Source organism: Vipera ursinii (genome assembly GCF_947247035.1).
Source record: "Vipera ursinii genome assembly, chromosome: 3".
Classification (NCBI taxonomy): domain Eukaryota; kingdom Metazoa; phylum Chordata; class Lepidosauria; order Squamata; family Viperidae; genus Vipera; species Vipera ursinii.
Genome location: NC_139516.1, coordinates 121,805,684 through 121,821,553, shown reverse-complemented (window position 1 = coordinate 121,821,553; position 15,870 = coordinate 121,805,684). Strand labels below are relative to the sequence as shown.

Sequence of the window (15,870 nt, the reverse complement as noted above, 5' to 3'; positions counted from 1 at the left end):
GTGCCCTCATTACTGACTTTCTGGAAGTTTTAAAAGACTGAACTGTTCCAGCAGTATGGAGAATAAGAATTATACCATTCATTGCTTATTTATGCTATCTGCATTTTATATTATAATTTTATTTTCCTTCTATTGTCCTCCAGCACTGCTGTATGTCATTTGAAGTCCAGCAGTTTAATACTCTCTCTCTCTCTCTCTCTCTCTCTCTCTCTCTCTCTCTCTCTCTCTCTCTCTCTGTGTGTGTGTGTGTGTAAAATACATGTATTTAATGCATAAAAATAAATTGAAATAAACAATAAAAAAGCTCTGGCATTCATGGGATCTTTATATCCTCAATGATCCGATGAAATAAAAATATTCACCAACCTTTTAGTAATAAAAAACTACTGCTTTTAGACAAGGAAATTCCCTATCACTTCAAATTGATAAACATTTTGACAGTTGAAAACAAAGGATCTCCTGATTTCTATCCCTGTTTCCTAAAAAATATCTTACAAATACAAATATATTTAATACAAAGAACTGAATGAAATATAGTTGAATATTTAATTATTTACGAAAATTTATATTGTTAAATCTGTTCTGCAAAAAGATTAGTCATGTTTCAGCTTTATTTCAGATGAGTCAAGTTCTATTATTCCTTCGTAAGCTTGCTAAACTCATCACTTACAACCTTTAATATCTTTTTAAGAATTATACAGAACTAGATGTGTATAATTTAAAATTAAGAGAATCTTTTCAGTATTACATAAAATTCATATATCAGTCATGACAGGTTCTTTTGGAAATCTTGAAAAAACTGAGAGCATGGAATTTAAACTCAATGTATCTCATTGGAACTCTGTGGCATAGTATTGTTTTTTTATTGATTCATTAAGTCATCAAAATCTAGGAAAACAATCCAAATGTGGCATTAAAATGCATTAAATTGAACCTTTGTACAATGTGTTGGCAGTAGGCACATTTACATAGCATACCATCTTTAGTGGTTGTACCCAGTTAATCATTCATGATGATCAAAAGGTTTTTTTTGGGGGGAAAGCCCTTTGAACCCTATAATGAATTCCAAAAATAAATTCAAGGTATTTTTATTTATTTATTTATTTATTTTCGTTTGGGGGAGAGGGTTGCCTTTGCTTTTGTATTTTTCTTTTAATTCCGTATTCAATTTTATCTTAACTTTCTGTAAAAAAGGATGGAGAATATGCTATAGTTTGAGGGTAACATTCAGAAAAATAACTTGCACTTTTATTTAGTTTTATTTTTGATTGAATGATACATGGTTACATAACCTCAAAATGCCTGCCTACGTTACATTAGAAAGATCTGATATGAGAATTCATATAAATGACGAATAACCATCATTGCAATTTTTGAATAGTCATGTGCTCTTATTTTACCTTCTCTTACTTTACTCTCTAGTGCCTTCAATAGTATCCAGTAGCAAAAAGGATGAATCTAATTTTCACCTGTTCAGCTGCTGTAATTTTTCACAGTTTACACAGATTTTTCAGTGTGTGTTTATTAATGTCACCCTGTGGCACTGTTTGGTGTGGGGAAATTGTTCAGCTGCTTAATAAATGCATTTTAACGTGATCTCAGAATGGCCCACTGAGTCAGCCATTCTGGGATAGTTCTCGCTGTTACCCTGAGGCGCTTTTTTTCCCAGAGGGGAAAAAAGAAAAGGAATTCAGATTCAGAAGCAGATGACGTGTAGAGAATTAAAAGACATTTGCAGTTAGAAATTTGCATCAGAATGGAAGAGAAGTAATATCTGACATATAAATTTACATTTTGAAGTTTGTTGAAATCAGATGCATTCGGTAATGAAATCTCTTTCATTGGAATGTATTTATATAACACTTTAAGGTTATTAGTATTAAAATTTGTAAATTTGTCACAAAGTTGTGTTTTTTTTAAAACTGAACTTCTTGCCTTGTTTCTAAGCAGTGGGTTTAAAATTCAAATGTATAACTTGATTAAAAAGATTAAGAGGTAAAGCGCTGAAAAAAAGAAGAAAGAGAACACTGTACTTTTGAGCAGAAGAATCAAATTTCAGTTTTAACCTGCTGAAAGTTTTGTTGATGACCTCTCTGTGAAGAGGATTCAGGAGTATTTCAATTAGCGTAACAGCTGCCCTAGGTGCTTTCTGAGCTTGGTTGTTTGCTTGTAGGCATCCATTACTCAATCAGGTAAATGATCAGTGCAAGTTGTTGTAGGTTTTTGCTCCTTATACATAGTAGCTTCCCTTGCCAGAGCATATTTATTCTCTTTTATTGGAGCTTATCTCTCTATAAATCAGTACTTTGATTCAAATAGTCCTCACTGTATCGACCACATTTGGGACTGGCAACTTTTGGTCATTAAGAACTTGGTTGGCTAAGTGAAGCGCAACTGGGCTTCTGATGTTCCTTCAGTTTTCCTTAGACTACTGCAATGCTCTCTACATGGGGCTGCCCTTGAGGACCACTCGGAGGCTCCAACTGGTACAGAATGCAGCCGCGAGAGTTGTGTTGGGAGTCTCCCGATACTCCCATGTTACACCTCTGCTCCGTGAGCTGCATTGGCTCCCAGTTGTCTTCCGGGTGAGATTCAAGATACTGGTAATGGTGTTCAAGGCCCTACATGGCATGGGTCCGGAGTACCTCAGGGATCACCTGCTGCCGGCATCAACTTCCCTACGCCCTGTGCGTTCCCACAGAGAGGGCCTCCTCAGGGTGCCACCGGTCAGAGAATGTCGTCTGGTGGCCCCCAGGGGGAGGTCCTTCTCTGTGGGCGCCCCGGATTTATGGAATCGGTAGCCGGTCGAGCTCCGGATGGCGCCCGACCTTCGCTCCTTCTGACACGATCTGAAGACTCACTTATTCGAACAAGCCGGCCTGGACTGATGGGGGATGGGTTGGGATTTTACTGTCGTTTTTAATATATCTATTTATTGTTTTAGCTTGGGCATTGTGTTTAATTCTTTTTTAACTTTTGTATCTTTGTATTTTTATATGTTTGCCCTGTTCACTGCCCTGAGTCCTTCGGGAGAAGGGCGGTATATAAATAAAATTATTATTATTATTATTATTATTATTATTATTATTATTATTATTATTATTATTATTATTATTATTATTATTATTATTATTTATAGACCTGCGAAGGTTGTCGGTGCTAGGACTGTCTGTAAGTTATTTTTTTCATCACATTTATAACTGCAGACAGGTGCTGTATAAGGCAGTCACTAAATGAAGGCTACTTGGATGGGGTTGTGAGAGATATTGCAGATTTCCGAAAACTAATTTCTTCTTTCCCATCTCATCCCAATATTTTATCAAAATTGATAAAGGGGAATATTTGCAGCTGAGGGTTGAAATGAGTGCTCTCTGAGCTTGATTGTTCTCTTGTAGACTATTTCAGAACCCGCTGATGATGTTACCTAGTTTGGGTAATGAAATGTCTGCAAGAAAAGAACCAAACTCAGAGAACACCAAGGACCCTCCAGTATTAATATTCCAACATTGGGATTTCTCACTCTTGGAAGGGGCCAGTTGGAGGAAAATATTTCAGTATTAGAATCTCCCCCTCTGATGCCCTGTCTTTTGTGATGCTTCTGTTAAAGGTGGTTGCTGTTGTTCAGTTTGTAGACAACTTTCTTAACGATTAAGTGTAGTCTAAAATATCTTTGCAAACATATGATAGGAAGACGTTTGTCTGTTTAATTCATGCATTAAAAAAAATCCCGAGGAAAGAATTAAGACCGAAGTGGAATTTACTGTCCATTAAAAATATAATTATAATGATACAATCAACTATTCAAGACATTTCAGGGGCAAATGTGACCAACCTTTGGTCAATCAGCTACTGACCGTGGGATGAATGAAAGTGTCTTGTAGAGATAAATGGCTGGTTGGTTGCAATTCTTGGTATTTAAATTGAGTTCTCTAATCAAATGAAAAAGCTGTCACTTCTTTTTCAGGTTTCAGGATCCATGGTAACGTTTGGCCTTTTACATTCATAATGTTAGCCTTTTTGTTTGCATCCAAGTAGAGACACCTGGAGCAATGTTAACATTTACCAATTTTGTATTAATAGCTTCATGATATAAGAACCTCTAATGCGATAGATAGCTTTTACTTTTGTTATTGCTACAGCTTTATTGTTTTCATTTTTATCTTCCTGCCTGGTAACCATGCAGTGATTGACAAACTTTTTTGTCTGTTTAATTAACCAATATAATTATTGGGAACTATGATTCAGTCTTTTGTTCAACAAAGCCTCTGACAGAAAACAATAGTAAGTCTTTTAGTATGAATGCATACCACCCATCACAGATGCATTAAGATATTCTAAACAATGAAGCAAAAAGCTGCCTTTAAAAGCAGACAAAGAATGCCACACAGGCTCATATAGTGTGCATACCGCCAGGGACACACTGAGAGGTCCCTGGGACACAGATGCCTCGTTATATTGAGCCTAGTCAGCAGAGATTAATGCTCAGCCATTTGGTACAATAATTTTCTCATTCACAAGCTTTCAAACTCTGTTGCTTACTATCGAAGATAGGGCTCTGAACTAAAATGGCTTGTTTAAACTTGACTATATTTTAGTTGAGTCACAGCACTACTTCATTTTGCTCAATAATTACAGAAATGTAAATGAAGACAATATTGCTTTACAGTCGCAAGAATTTTGAAAATCTGGGACACTCTCATACGAAACCATATATGTTGTAATGCTCATACTTTCCATACATGTTGCAATGGACTACAGTATAATTTTATTAAACATGGCACATTTTATTTGATGGTTTTTCAAACTGAAACCTCATAGTTATTTTAATATCTGTAACTTCATTCCTAGAACTTGGAGGGCAGTTTTGACACCCCTATCTTCTGTTTGTAATCCTCAGGTGGTTTATCACCACAGGTTTAGTGTTCCTCTTTTCATATAAGCACACACACATGTAAACAGAAAGAATACAGTATGTTGAAGAAAATTCAAATATCTCTACATTTCATTGGCTGCTAGAAGCACTGCATTTGGAATCACCAAACATTCCTATCCCATTAAACTCATTATCAATCCCATCCAAAAAGTTATTTTCACATATTATGAATGAACCCCCCCCCAAAAAAAAAATAAAGATTGATCTCATATTGGCAGCAGACTTTCCTATCATTTTGAGGATGGAACATGCAGCAAAAAAAGTCTTGTAGTATATACAGTATATGCCATAAAATAGGGTTGCTTTAGTTTCAAAAGCAGCCAAGAAAAACCATCTCAAATTCCTCCCAAATATATAATGGAACATATAGAAAAGTTAAGGAGGGAAGGGGCTGTCTTCAGTTACAGGGAACTTTATTTTTACATTTTTCTCATTGAACTAGCATGCATGTTGATTTGTCAAAGTTGACAATGATTATTAAGGGATGTACTTATATCTAAATTCAGAATTCATATTTTCAAATTTAATGGGCTATGTAGTTACCATAATATGTAATTATATTTGTTGTTTCTGAGATGATGATTTTGTTTTAAAACCAGTACATAGAGACAGCTTTGTTGAAACTATTAAAGATTTTCAAATGCTATAAATATTGGTTGATTTATATAGTGGCAGTCAAGTTTAGCAAAGATTTCCACCAAAAATATGGGAATTAATCTTTTACAGTAGTATGTGTACACATAGATGCTATACTTTTGCTCCTAAAAACTCCAATATAATATGAATTCTTCCACAGGAATTGCTTTCATTTCTTTAATGCTTTATATTCATGTTGTTTGTTTATTGACAGGTCCCATTTTTTGGTCCTTTGTTTAACGGAGCAATTGTGACTGCAGAACTGTTGCCAAATCTTGTACGGGCCACATGTATCAATGCCAGCAGAGCCGTGAAATCTCTTATAACTCTCTATCAGAGCTTGTATCCTTTTTCATTTGTTTCTATATCAGGATTGAAAAATTCATCCATTTTTGGAATCCATGTGTTGAAAAACATGATATATCTCAATCTCTATAATAACAGCATTTGTAAATCCATTCAAGTTTAAACCTACTAATGATACATTTAATGCCTATAGATTGACGAGTGCATAAACATAGCTGCATTCAAGATTACAAGATTTCCTCAAAACTGGTAAGTGGATTTTGAAGAAAAATATGTGATATGTGGCAGGGGAAAAAACCTGGCAAAATTCTCAATACAGATTTGTATTATGAATCACATTAGATGACAATGTAACAGTATAAAGTTTCACTTTTTATTGTTTGTGTGTTTGACATATATACAGTCTCTGGTTAACAGTCAAAAGGTTCTTAACATCATTGAGAGTTTTTCAGTTAATATATTCGTGTTTGCATCCCCTAATAACTGATAGTGACCCAGAATCTGGCATGGGCCTCTGAAAATATCAACACCAGTTTATCCTGATATTTGTAAAACAAAATAATTTCATTTGTCTTCCCTCCTTCACCAGAAGGGCAAAAAATATGTGTGCAGGAGATTGGGCACACCTCAGTCTTTCATTTCAAGGATGATGACATGTCCATTGGTGTGGAGAGCTAGAAAAGTTTGGATCTTAGGAGGAGGAGAATGGTTTTGATGTGAAGCGTAATGGGGCACAGCTTAGAATGACAGTGGCCAAGTTTCTTTCAAATGCTTGTTTTGATCCCATTAAATGGAACTTTTCCATATTTTTATTTGAATCAAATAACCCAAGTGGAAGATAAGGAACATTAGGTATATAATAATAATAATAATAATAATAATAATAATAATAATAATAATAATAATAATAATAATAATAATAATAATAAGTTGGAAGGGACTTTGGAGGTCATCTAGTCCAACCCCCTGCTCAAGCAGGAAACCCTATACCATTTCAGACAAATGGCTGTCCAGTCTCTTCTTAAAAACTTCCAGTGTTGGAGCATTTACAGTTTCTGGTGGCAGGTTGTTCCACTGGTTAATTGTTCTAACTGTCAATAAATTTCTCCTTAGTTCTAGGTTGCTTCTCTCCTTGACTAGTTTCCATCCGTTGCTTCTTGTCCTGCTCTCAGGTGCTTTGGAGAACAGCCTGGCTCCCTCTTCTTTGTGGCAGCCCCTGAGATGTGGTACTTTGGGGTTCATTTGGTATCCAAGAAACTCAGGAAACAAAAGCTTTCAGTTTTTTCAGACTATGAAACTCTCATCAGTAAAGAAGCAATGTATGGGCACATAGTTTGGCCTGATATCAGGTCATTAGGTACTGTTTGGGGGCTTATATATTATTGCAGGGAATTTTCATAATCCATATTTGATTAATATACTGATAAAAACTTTTTCTGAATAACCATGATAGCATCCAGTTCATTATTTAAACATTGAAACAACAAGTGGATCCCTTAGAAATAATTCTGGACACTTTTTGGTTTGGAGCTTTGCTCAAACAGGAGAACTAGGACAAGGTTCTTAGACTAATTTCCTCCAATTCAATGAGCATATTTTCTATCTATAGAACCCAATACCTTGTTTTGCGAAGAGCCATCATCTTGGTGACTTAATGTTTACTTCCCTGTCAGGAAGAATAGCAGATCACTGCCCTCTTCAAATCCAGTTATAATCATCAGACGTTACAGTGGTGTTTACATTTGTTCATTGTAAATCACAACTGGATGATTACAGCTGGATGCCAAAATCCTTTAAATAATGAACTTTCCTCTGAAAAAATGTGATGCAGACCTTTGGCTATAAACTCTTAAAGATGGCCAGGTCAGAAAATAAAACGCCATAAGAATGACTGGAACTTTACTTTATCAATACAAGGATAGGATAGGATAGGATAGGATAGGATAGGATAGGATAGGATAGGATAGGATAGGATAGGATGGCAGTTTGACATGCCTGGTCTAGATGAAATGAAACCTTGAAAGCCTAACTCCCACTTTCTTATACTCAAGAAATGTAAGGGGAAGCTGGTTTGAGTTTCTATTATTTTTTTCTCCTCCTGAATTTCAATTATTTTTTTTCTAACAGCCTTGATTAATTTCTCCAAGACTATCTCTGATTCTCTACATTGGCACATACAGCACATGAATTCCAGAAAATGGCTAAAATTTTCAGCCACTGGGTTAGCTGTAGAAACTATTATATGTACTGTATTAGAACAATCTGCCATGATCAAATCATAGAAATTAATTGGAACTTTGAAAATCAGCTAGTCATCTTTAGTTAAGGAATTTACTAAACCATCTCTAGTCGTCATCCAGCCCACTTGAAAACCTCCACTGAGAAGGACTCTATTGCTGGTCTAAAAAAAGCAGCTTCTACCACCAGAGAATTCCTCCTAATATTCAGCTTTAATCTTGTCCTTTTTATTTTTAATTTAATTTTAAAATTTTTAATTTCAGACTCTTGGAGCTTTGTATATATCTTCCGTTTCAACAAGAAACCAGCCTCCTTTTGTGCTGAACTTGTCGATCGGAAGGTCGGCAGTTTGGCGGGTCGAATCCCGAGTGCCGCGTAGCAGAGTGAGCGCCTGTTACTCATCCCAGCTTCTGCCAACCTAGCAGTTCGAAAGCACGTAAAAATGCAAGTAGACAAATAGGGACCACTCCGGTGGGAAGGTAACAGCGTTCCGTGCGCCTTTGGCGTCTAGTCATGCTGGCCACATGACCACGGAGACGTCCTCGGACAAGCGCTGGCTCTTCGGCTATGAAACGGAGATGAGCACCGGCCCCTAGAGTCGGAAACGACTAGCACGCATGTGCGGGGGAACCTTTACCTTTTTATTGTATTTTGCCTCAGTTTTCTGATATGCGGGTTCTGCAGGCCCAGCTCTTTTAATCACTTCTCAAAGGGATTGATTTCTATGTCCCTTATTTATCCTGGATAGCCCTCTTCTGAACCTGCTCTAGCTTTCCCATCTCACTTTCAGTCTGGTAGTTAGAACTAGATACAAATGTGTTGTAACTGGGTACAATTCGGCTGTTATCTCCCATGAACTGGATGTTCTGCTTCTGTTAATAAAGCACAAAATTGCATTGATCTTTTTAGCTGCTGCATTGCATAGTGCCCTTCCATGCTATGAATACCTTTTCAAACTGTTAAAGCAGTTTTTCTGGATTCATGCAGACAGCTTCAACAGTTCCACCTGACTCCTTACGTGCAAAGCCATTTCAGTATCCCCAGTTATCTCAACATGTGCATTCATATATAGCCATGTCACTTTGCTGGGGAAAATGTTAAATAGCACAGGGCTAAGGGCAGAGAACTGGCGAGCCCAGCCAGTACTTCATCCTCATCAATGTAGAGCCATTTATAATATGAGCATGATTATTCAAGCAGTTGAAAATCTACTGGATCACACTATCCTCTAGCTAGCCCACTTTTATCTGTGTTGTCCACAAGGATACTATGAAAAGCATAGTAATTTTTATTGAGATCCAGGTATATTATATCTACAACTTTCTCTTAGTCTATCTAAGTATTTATTCTGTAATAAACACAGATACCATTGCTCTGGCATAGCGTCTTAACAGATTCATGCTGGCTCTTGTAATAGTTGCAGTCTTTTTTAACTGCCTACAGACATCTTGTTTGTAATCTCTTTTTTGTAATATTGGCAATATGTTCTTCTGCAATTTTGTGACACTTCATCTTATCTCTAGGTTTTTCCAAAGATTACCTTGTAATCATGTCTGCACCTTCAAAACAAGGGATGTAATATGTCTGGCTGTAAAGAGGTGAATTTGTTTAAAGTTCCATTAAAGTCAATTCTGAGTTGTCTTCCTTCACATATAGTATTTCTGTGAAGCCTTCTGTCAATCATCAGGACAAAATAAAATCCAGTTTCTTGAACAAGGAAACATGAATAGGCAAAAAGTTATCTTTGGCCCATCAAAGCAGAACACCAGCAAGGAAACTATAATGTGGAGAATTGGGGAAGAGAGTCATTCAGGAATTGAATATTAAATGGATCCTTAGCCTTTCAAAGGCTCACAAAAATATTTGTAGTATGGATCCCCTTGCCACAACAGAAAACCAAAACTTACTGCAGTTCATATTGATGTTCCTGATCTTAGAGTTTTTGTTTTTTTTTTGCTAATACTACTCTGCAAAATGTAAGCAATTTTTTTCACCCAGGTACTGTAGTTTTACTAACAAAAAGAAAAACTTTCCAAAATAATAAAAAGATTGAGAATGAAATGACCTTTCTGGAGTGGGCAGAACTGTAAAAGACCTTGAGTAAATAATACAACATACAGAGAATAGGGGAAGTAAGTTCTCAACAGGGATTTGAGGCCTTCGGAGGTCCAATGTATGAAGGGAAAAAAGGAAGAATGGAATACTGTCTACACAGTGAGATCCACTGATTTTAGGCAGAGGAGTTTAACCCTTTATTTGATTGCACCTAATGGAGAGAATCTTGCCAAATTATAGTTATAACCTTCTAACCTACTAGATATATTATGAGAGATTCTAGGGTGTGATTACATAAACTTGTTACCCTTCCTGTCCCCAGGAGTGCATAGTCTCTTACACCTGATCTCTTTCTGGGAAAGCTTTGAGTTGCTGGGGTTAGATTGGTTCCTCTAGAATTTCAGGCTATTATAATAGATGGTTCATGTAGACCTTTCTGCTTCAAGGAATGAATTGATTGAAATTCTGAAATGTAAATTATATGGCAAAAATACATTAACATAGTGAGTCAATAAAAGCTTAACCATTCTTTTGAAAAAAAATTGTGTTTACCTTTCCCGTGCAGCAAATTTTAAATGGCCTTACTTTTTTTCTTTCTTTCAAAATTATTAGCTTTATCTCACCAAAGGGAAGGAAATAGAACTTGTCAGCTCAAAACTCTGAATGGTACTTATAAGCTACTAGGCTTAAGATTGTTCAGTCCTATCATACCAATCTCTGTAGTGTCTTGATAAGTATTATTGAAGGTTTAATAAATGGTGTGAAAAAGTACTGTCCTTTTTGGAGTGCTGTTTCTTTGTTGGAATAGGTCAATAGCTCAGCTGACTGTCACTTCCATGTGCCTGGCTTCTCACAGAAAGAACATTCTCTAGGCAGCAATCAATTGCTGTAATCCTTTCCAACCTATAAATAACATGGGAAAGCTTTCAGAGCAGCATTAATATTGGGTTATTATTTGTGAGTGATGTAGCTTTGCAAAGAATTAATATATTTCATAGCTACTACAAAGGAATTAATATCTCTCAGAGATATGAAGATAGTTAATTATTATACATGTTAGTTTGCTCTTATTTTAAGTTCTGTTCTGTTTTGGACTTTGGAATCTCATGCAGCCGAATTATAAATCTTGCAGAATTTATTTAGGTTTTTCTCCTTAGTTACGTGATCTTAATTCTAAAATTATGGTACCATGTGGTTGCCCCACAATATTTTGTTTCCCTATATATTTCAAAGTTCTAAATTTAATTTACTTTAATTTTAAAAAATGAGAAATTTCAAAAACTAATTCTTTTGAGGACCTCTTGTTGAAAGAGCAGGTAGAATTTTTTAAGTGTTGTTGGATATATTAAAGTTTATATTTTGTTATAATAACTCTCACTATATGTATACTATCTATTTATTCCCTATATTTATACTCTGGGAGAAGAGATTTTTGCGGAATCTCTTCCCCCAGAGTATAAAGAATACTCCACCACCATTCCCAAGAGGAGGTCTAGGAGAATAAGAGTACCCAATTACAGAGCAATTATAGTGCCTGTGGCCCAATATCACAGGCATTTACATCCTGTCATCTATAGGGCATAATCCTGCAACAGTTTTCCTCCAAACGGTAGCAATGACACTTAGACTTATGTACTACTTCTTAGCGCTTTATAGCACTCTTAAGTGATTTACAGAGTCAGCATGTTGCCCCCAACAATCTCAGTCCTCATTTTACTGACCTCAGAAAGATGGCTGAGTCAACCTTGATAATAGAGAGAAAATGGTGGCACCTCTTCAACCTGAGCAGAGAAATGAAATGGCAGCCAAAATCACCATCATCCTTCCCAGTGTTTATTCTCATCAATCATTCTTCCTCTCTGCTAGTTGGCAGGAATACTTTAACCTTGTTTTCTTCCCAGCTCTCCTGTTAGTCCTCATCATTTTGCACGTTGTGACTTTGTGTCTGGTATCAGTCTTCTGACTTTTCATCCTCATCCAACTCTCATTCTCTTACAAGTCTGTCAGCATCTCTACCACCTGTGGACTTTTTCCCACTCCTTCTGTTTATATTCTGTTTCCCTCTTTTGCTTACAGATATCTCATCTCAGACATTCTTCCTGTTCGTTTCCATGCAATCTCCATCAATGAATCTCAGCTATCTAATCCAGCTCAGTGCTGCCTTGGCTGAATTAATTGCCTAGATTCTTTCTCGGGATGACTAAAAGGTACAAATTGTTAACATGCTCAAAGGAGAATGATAGAGGGGGGAAAAATTATTTTCTTCTTGAAAGGCAGAAAAAATGTGGTGCTCCAGATAGTGAGGCTGCTTTCATAATTGGCAAAAAGAAAATAGTGCAGTCAAGGGAATCAACCACATGATTAGAATTGTCTATAATTTGCATCTCAGTTTCAGTTGCTTTAGAAATCTGTTGCCATGAGCAATCGGAAGAGTTTTTTGCTAAGTTGTCAAGCTTCCATGAGAATATACTTCTGTGATATTTTCAAAGTAATTTTTAAACTATGCTAATAAGATTCTAGGGACGCGGTGGTTCAGTGGGTTAGGACACTGAGCTTGTCGATCAGAAGGTCGGCAGTTTGGCAGGTCGAATCCCGAGTGGCGTGTAGCAGAGTGAGCGCCTGTTACTCGTCCCAGCTTCTGCCAACCTAGCAGTTCGAAAGCACGTAAAAATGCAAGTAGAAAAATAGGGACCACTGCGGAGGGAAGGTAACAGTGTTCCGTGCGCCTTTGGCGTCTAGTCATGCCGGCCACATGACCACGGAGACGTCCTCGGACAAGCGCTGGCTCTTCGGCTTTGAAACGGAGATGAGCACCGGCCCCTAGAGTCGGGAACGACTAGCATGCATGTGCGGGGGAACCTTTACCTTTACCTTAATAAGATTCTAAGGCAGGGCTGTAGAATGTAACAGCTGGAGCCAGAATTGGAAGTTATTGCAGACATCACTGCCCAAGTTCATGAGATCCATGCCCGCTCCATTGCATCTAGAGCATTGGCGCATCCAGATATTCTGTGAAATTTTGCAACAGCAGTGCATCATGTTATCCAGTTTTGTGGTTAGGTACCAGAACTGGGCCGTGCAAGTGGCGGGCGAGTGCATGTGCACAGCTCCACTTGTGCAAGCAGTGGGCATGTGCACTCATGCACTCAGTTTCATTTGTGCAAGCGCCTACCACTCACACAGAACCATCCCCTCTTCTGCCCGCCCCAGGTCACCAAGCCAGAAAAGTTGGGGACCCCTGATTTAGACCCAGGAAAAGAAAACCTAGACCCAATAGTAGAACTCTCCTCAATAAGTGACTCTGTCTTCCCCTGATATTAAGGCATTTTTATTGTGGCTGTGTGTGGATCTTCATTTCCAAGCACAAACCTTTTCAGAAAAGAAAAATAAGTTGAGCAATTGTTCTTGTTTTCAAATTGTTATTTTCTTTCTGCTGCCTCAGTGGCATTTTGATGTTTTGTAATCATTAGAAAAAGGGACGCGGTGGCTCAGTGGGTTAGGACACTGAGCTTGTCGATCAGAAGGTCGGCAGTTTGGTGGATCAAATCCCGAGTGCCGCGTAACAGAGTGAGCGCCTGTTACTCGTCCCAGCTTCTGCCCACCTAGCAGTTCGAAAGCACGTAAAAATGCAAGTAGAAAAATAGGGACCACTACGGTGGGAAGGTAACAGCGTTCCGTGCGCCTTTGGTGTCTAGTCATGCCGGCCACATGACCACGGAGACGTCCTCGGACAAGCGCTGGCTCTTCGACTTTGAAACGGAGATGAGCACCGGCCCCTAGAGTCGGAAACGACTAGCACGCATGTGCGGGGGAACCTTTACCTTTACCTTTAATCATTAGAAAAGGGACGTGGTGGCTCAGTGGGTTAGGACGCTGAGCTTGTCGATCTGAAGGTCGGCAGTTTGGCGGGTCGAATCCCGAGTGCCGCGTAACAGAGTGAGCGCCTGTTACTCGTCCCAGCTTCTGCCAACCTAGCAGTTCGAAAGCACGTAAAAATGCAAGTAGAAAAATAGGGACCACTGCGGTGGGAAGGTAACAGCGTTCCGTGCGCCTTTGGCGTCTAGTCATGCCGGCCACATGACCACGGAGACGTCCTCGGACAAGCGCTGGCTCTTCGGCTTTGAAACGGAGATGAGCACCGGCCCCTAGAGTTGGAAACGACTAGCACGCATGTGCGGGGGAACCTTTACCTTTACCTTATGTAAAGATTAAGGTCAGAACAAGCTAATTTAGAATAGGGCAATGCATCTTGAATTACTGAAAGTTTGTTAAACAGGCCTTTTTGCCACTTCCAGGGACATGTTGAGGGCAGAGCTTCAGCAGATGGAAAATCTCAACCTCACTCCTCAAATGCCCTTTTTTTTTTGCTACTACTTCTGTTTGAGTACAGATGGAAGAGCAGCAAAGGCAGCAGGGCATGGATGCTCATAATAGAGAGGATTATGAGGGAAGTGCCTGGTACCCAATGAGTCTTTGCACCAGGGGAATACTGGCAAGGCTTCATGATATTACAACACACACCCCCTTCCCCATTAATCAGTCAGGCACCATTAGTTAGAGCTTGGCTGCTGCAGTCAGTCGAGGTTGGGAGATGCATTCCTGCCAGGCCACAGCAGTCAGTTATGTAATAGTGAGGCTTCGTTTTTCAACTACTCTCTTTCCCTTAAAAGACTAACAGACAAAATGGAGTAAATATTGGGTTCCTACAGCATAGCATATCTACATTGCCAAATTGTTCCATCATGCCCTCCCCAACGTCCTTGAGGACAGGAGTGGGTTCTGTTATTTTCTATTCACTTCCAGGCCCCCTCCACAAAGTATGGCTTCTACCCATGTTTTCCTGCTCCAAACTGAATGTAACACTTTCCAGCCTGCGCCACCTAAAACATTGCTGCCTATTTTGGCTGCTGTTCCTTTCTTTGTTGTACCCCTGCACTTTCAGCTACTGTTTGGGGGCAAGAATGCGCCCTCGCCACACTTTCCCGGTGTTTGCTCAAGGAGGTCTGCTGCGAGTTCTCTCTCTCTATGGCAATGCCATATAGCATGCAGGGGCAGTTGCTTGTCATATACAATGTCCCTGGCTTGAAATGTACTATTCTTGTATTGTGTTTTTAAATTAATATTTTTTTTCTCTCTCTCTCTCTCTCTCTGAGCCACTGCTTTTTCTATTGGAAACTGCAGTTCAAAGTTCTCCCACCTCAAATTATTGAGAAAACACTGATGGACTTATTTTTTTAAAAAGCAGGTAGCTCAAAGTCACATATACACACACATGCACAGAAACATATATAAATGAAGTAGTTTTCCTTTGTTTTTTTATAAAGTTAGTAATAGTCAAGGATTTGTCTTGCTGATCCAGATGGTTAATTATATTAATTGTATATAGCCAAGTACATAAAAGTATTATTGAACTGCATTCCTATTTGTAGCTTTCAGTATTACGTTGATATTTACTTAAGCTAAGCTAAAATGGTGTTGGGTCTGTGATGTTGAAAACAAGTCAGATATGTTCTTCGGTACCTTCCTATTTTTCGGGGGAAATGCAACTAAGTAAATCTAAAGATGCCTTGAAACCCTGAGAATCTTCATTAATAAATTACCTGTTTCATAACTATTTGAGCTAATGCTTTAGTCAGAGTGAAATAGCATGTTTTCAAAAAGAAAGAAATCCAAGTGATGTGTTACGTGAATGAGTAACATAA

The 15,870-nt window shown here is 38.2% G+C and overlaps 1 protein-coding gene across 1 annotated transcript in view; it reads left to right on the top strand.

The window, feature by feature from the left end:
• The window catches only part of RALGAPA2 (Ral GTPase activating protein catalytic subunit alpha 2), a 192,220-nt gene that overhangs the window by 132,100 nt on the left and 44,250 nt on the right, over positions 1 to 15,870 (top strand). The window contains exon 37 of the mRNA XM_083358327.1: positions 5,784 to 5,911. Within this exon, the coding sequence (XP_083214453.1) occupies positions 5,784 to 5,911 (128 nt within the window). The remainder of the gene's footprint in view (positions 1 to 5,783; positions 5,912 to 15,870) is intronic.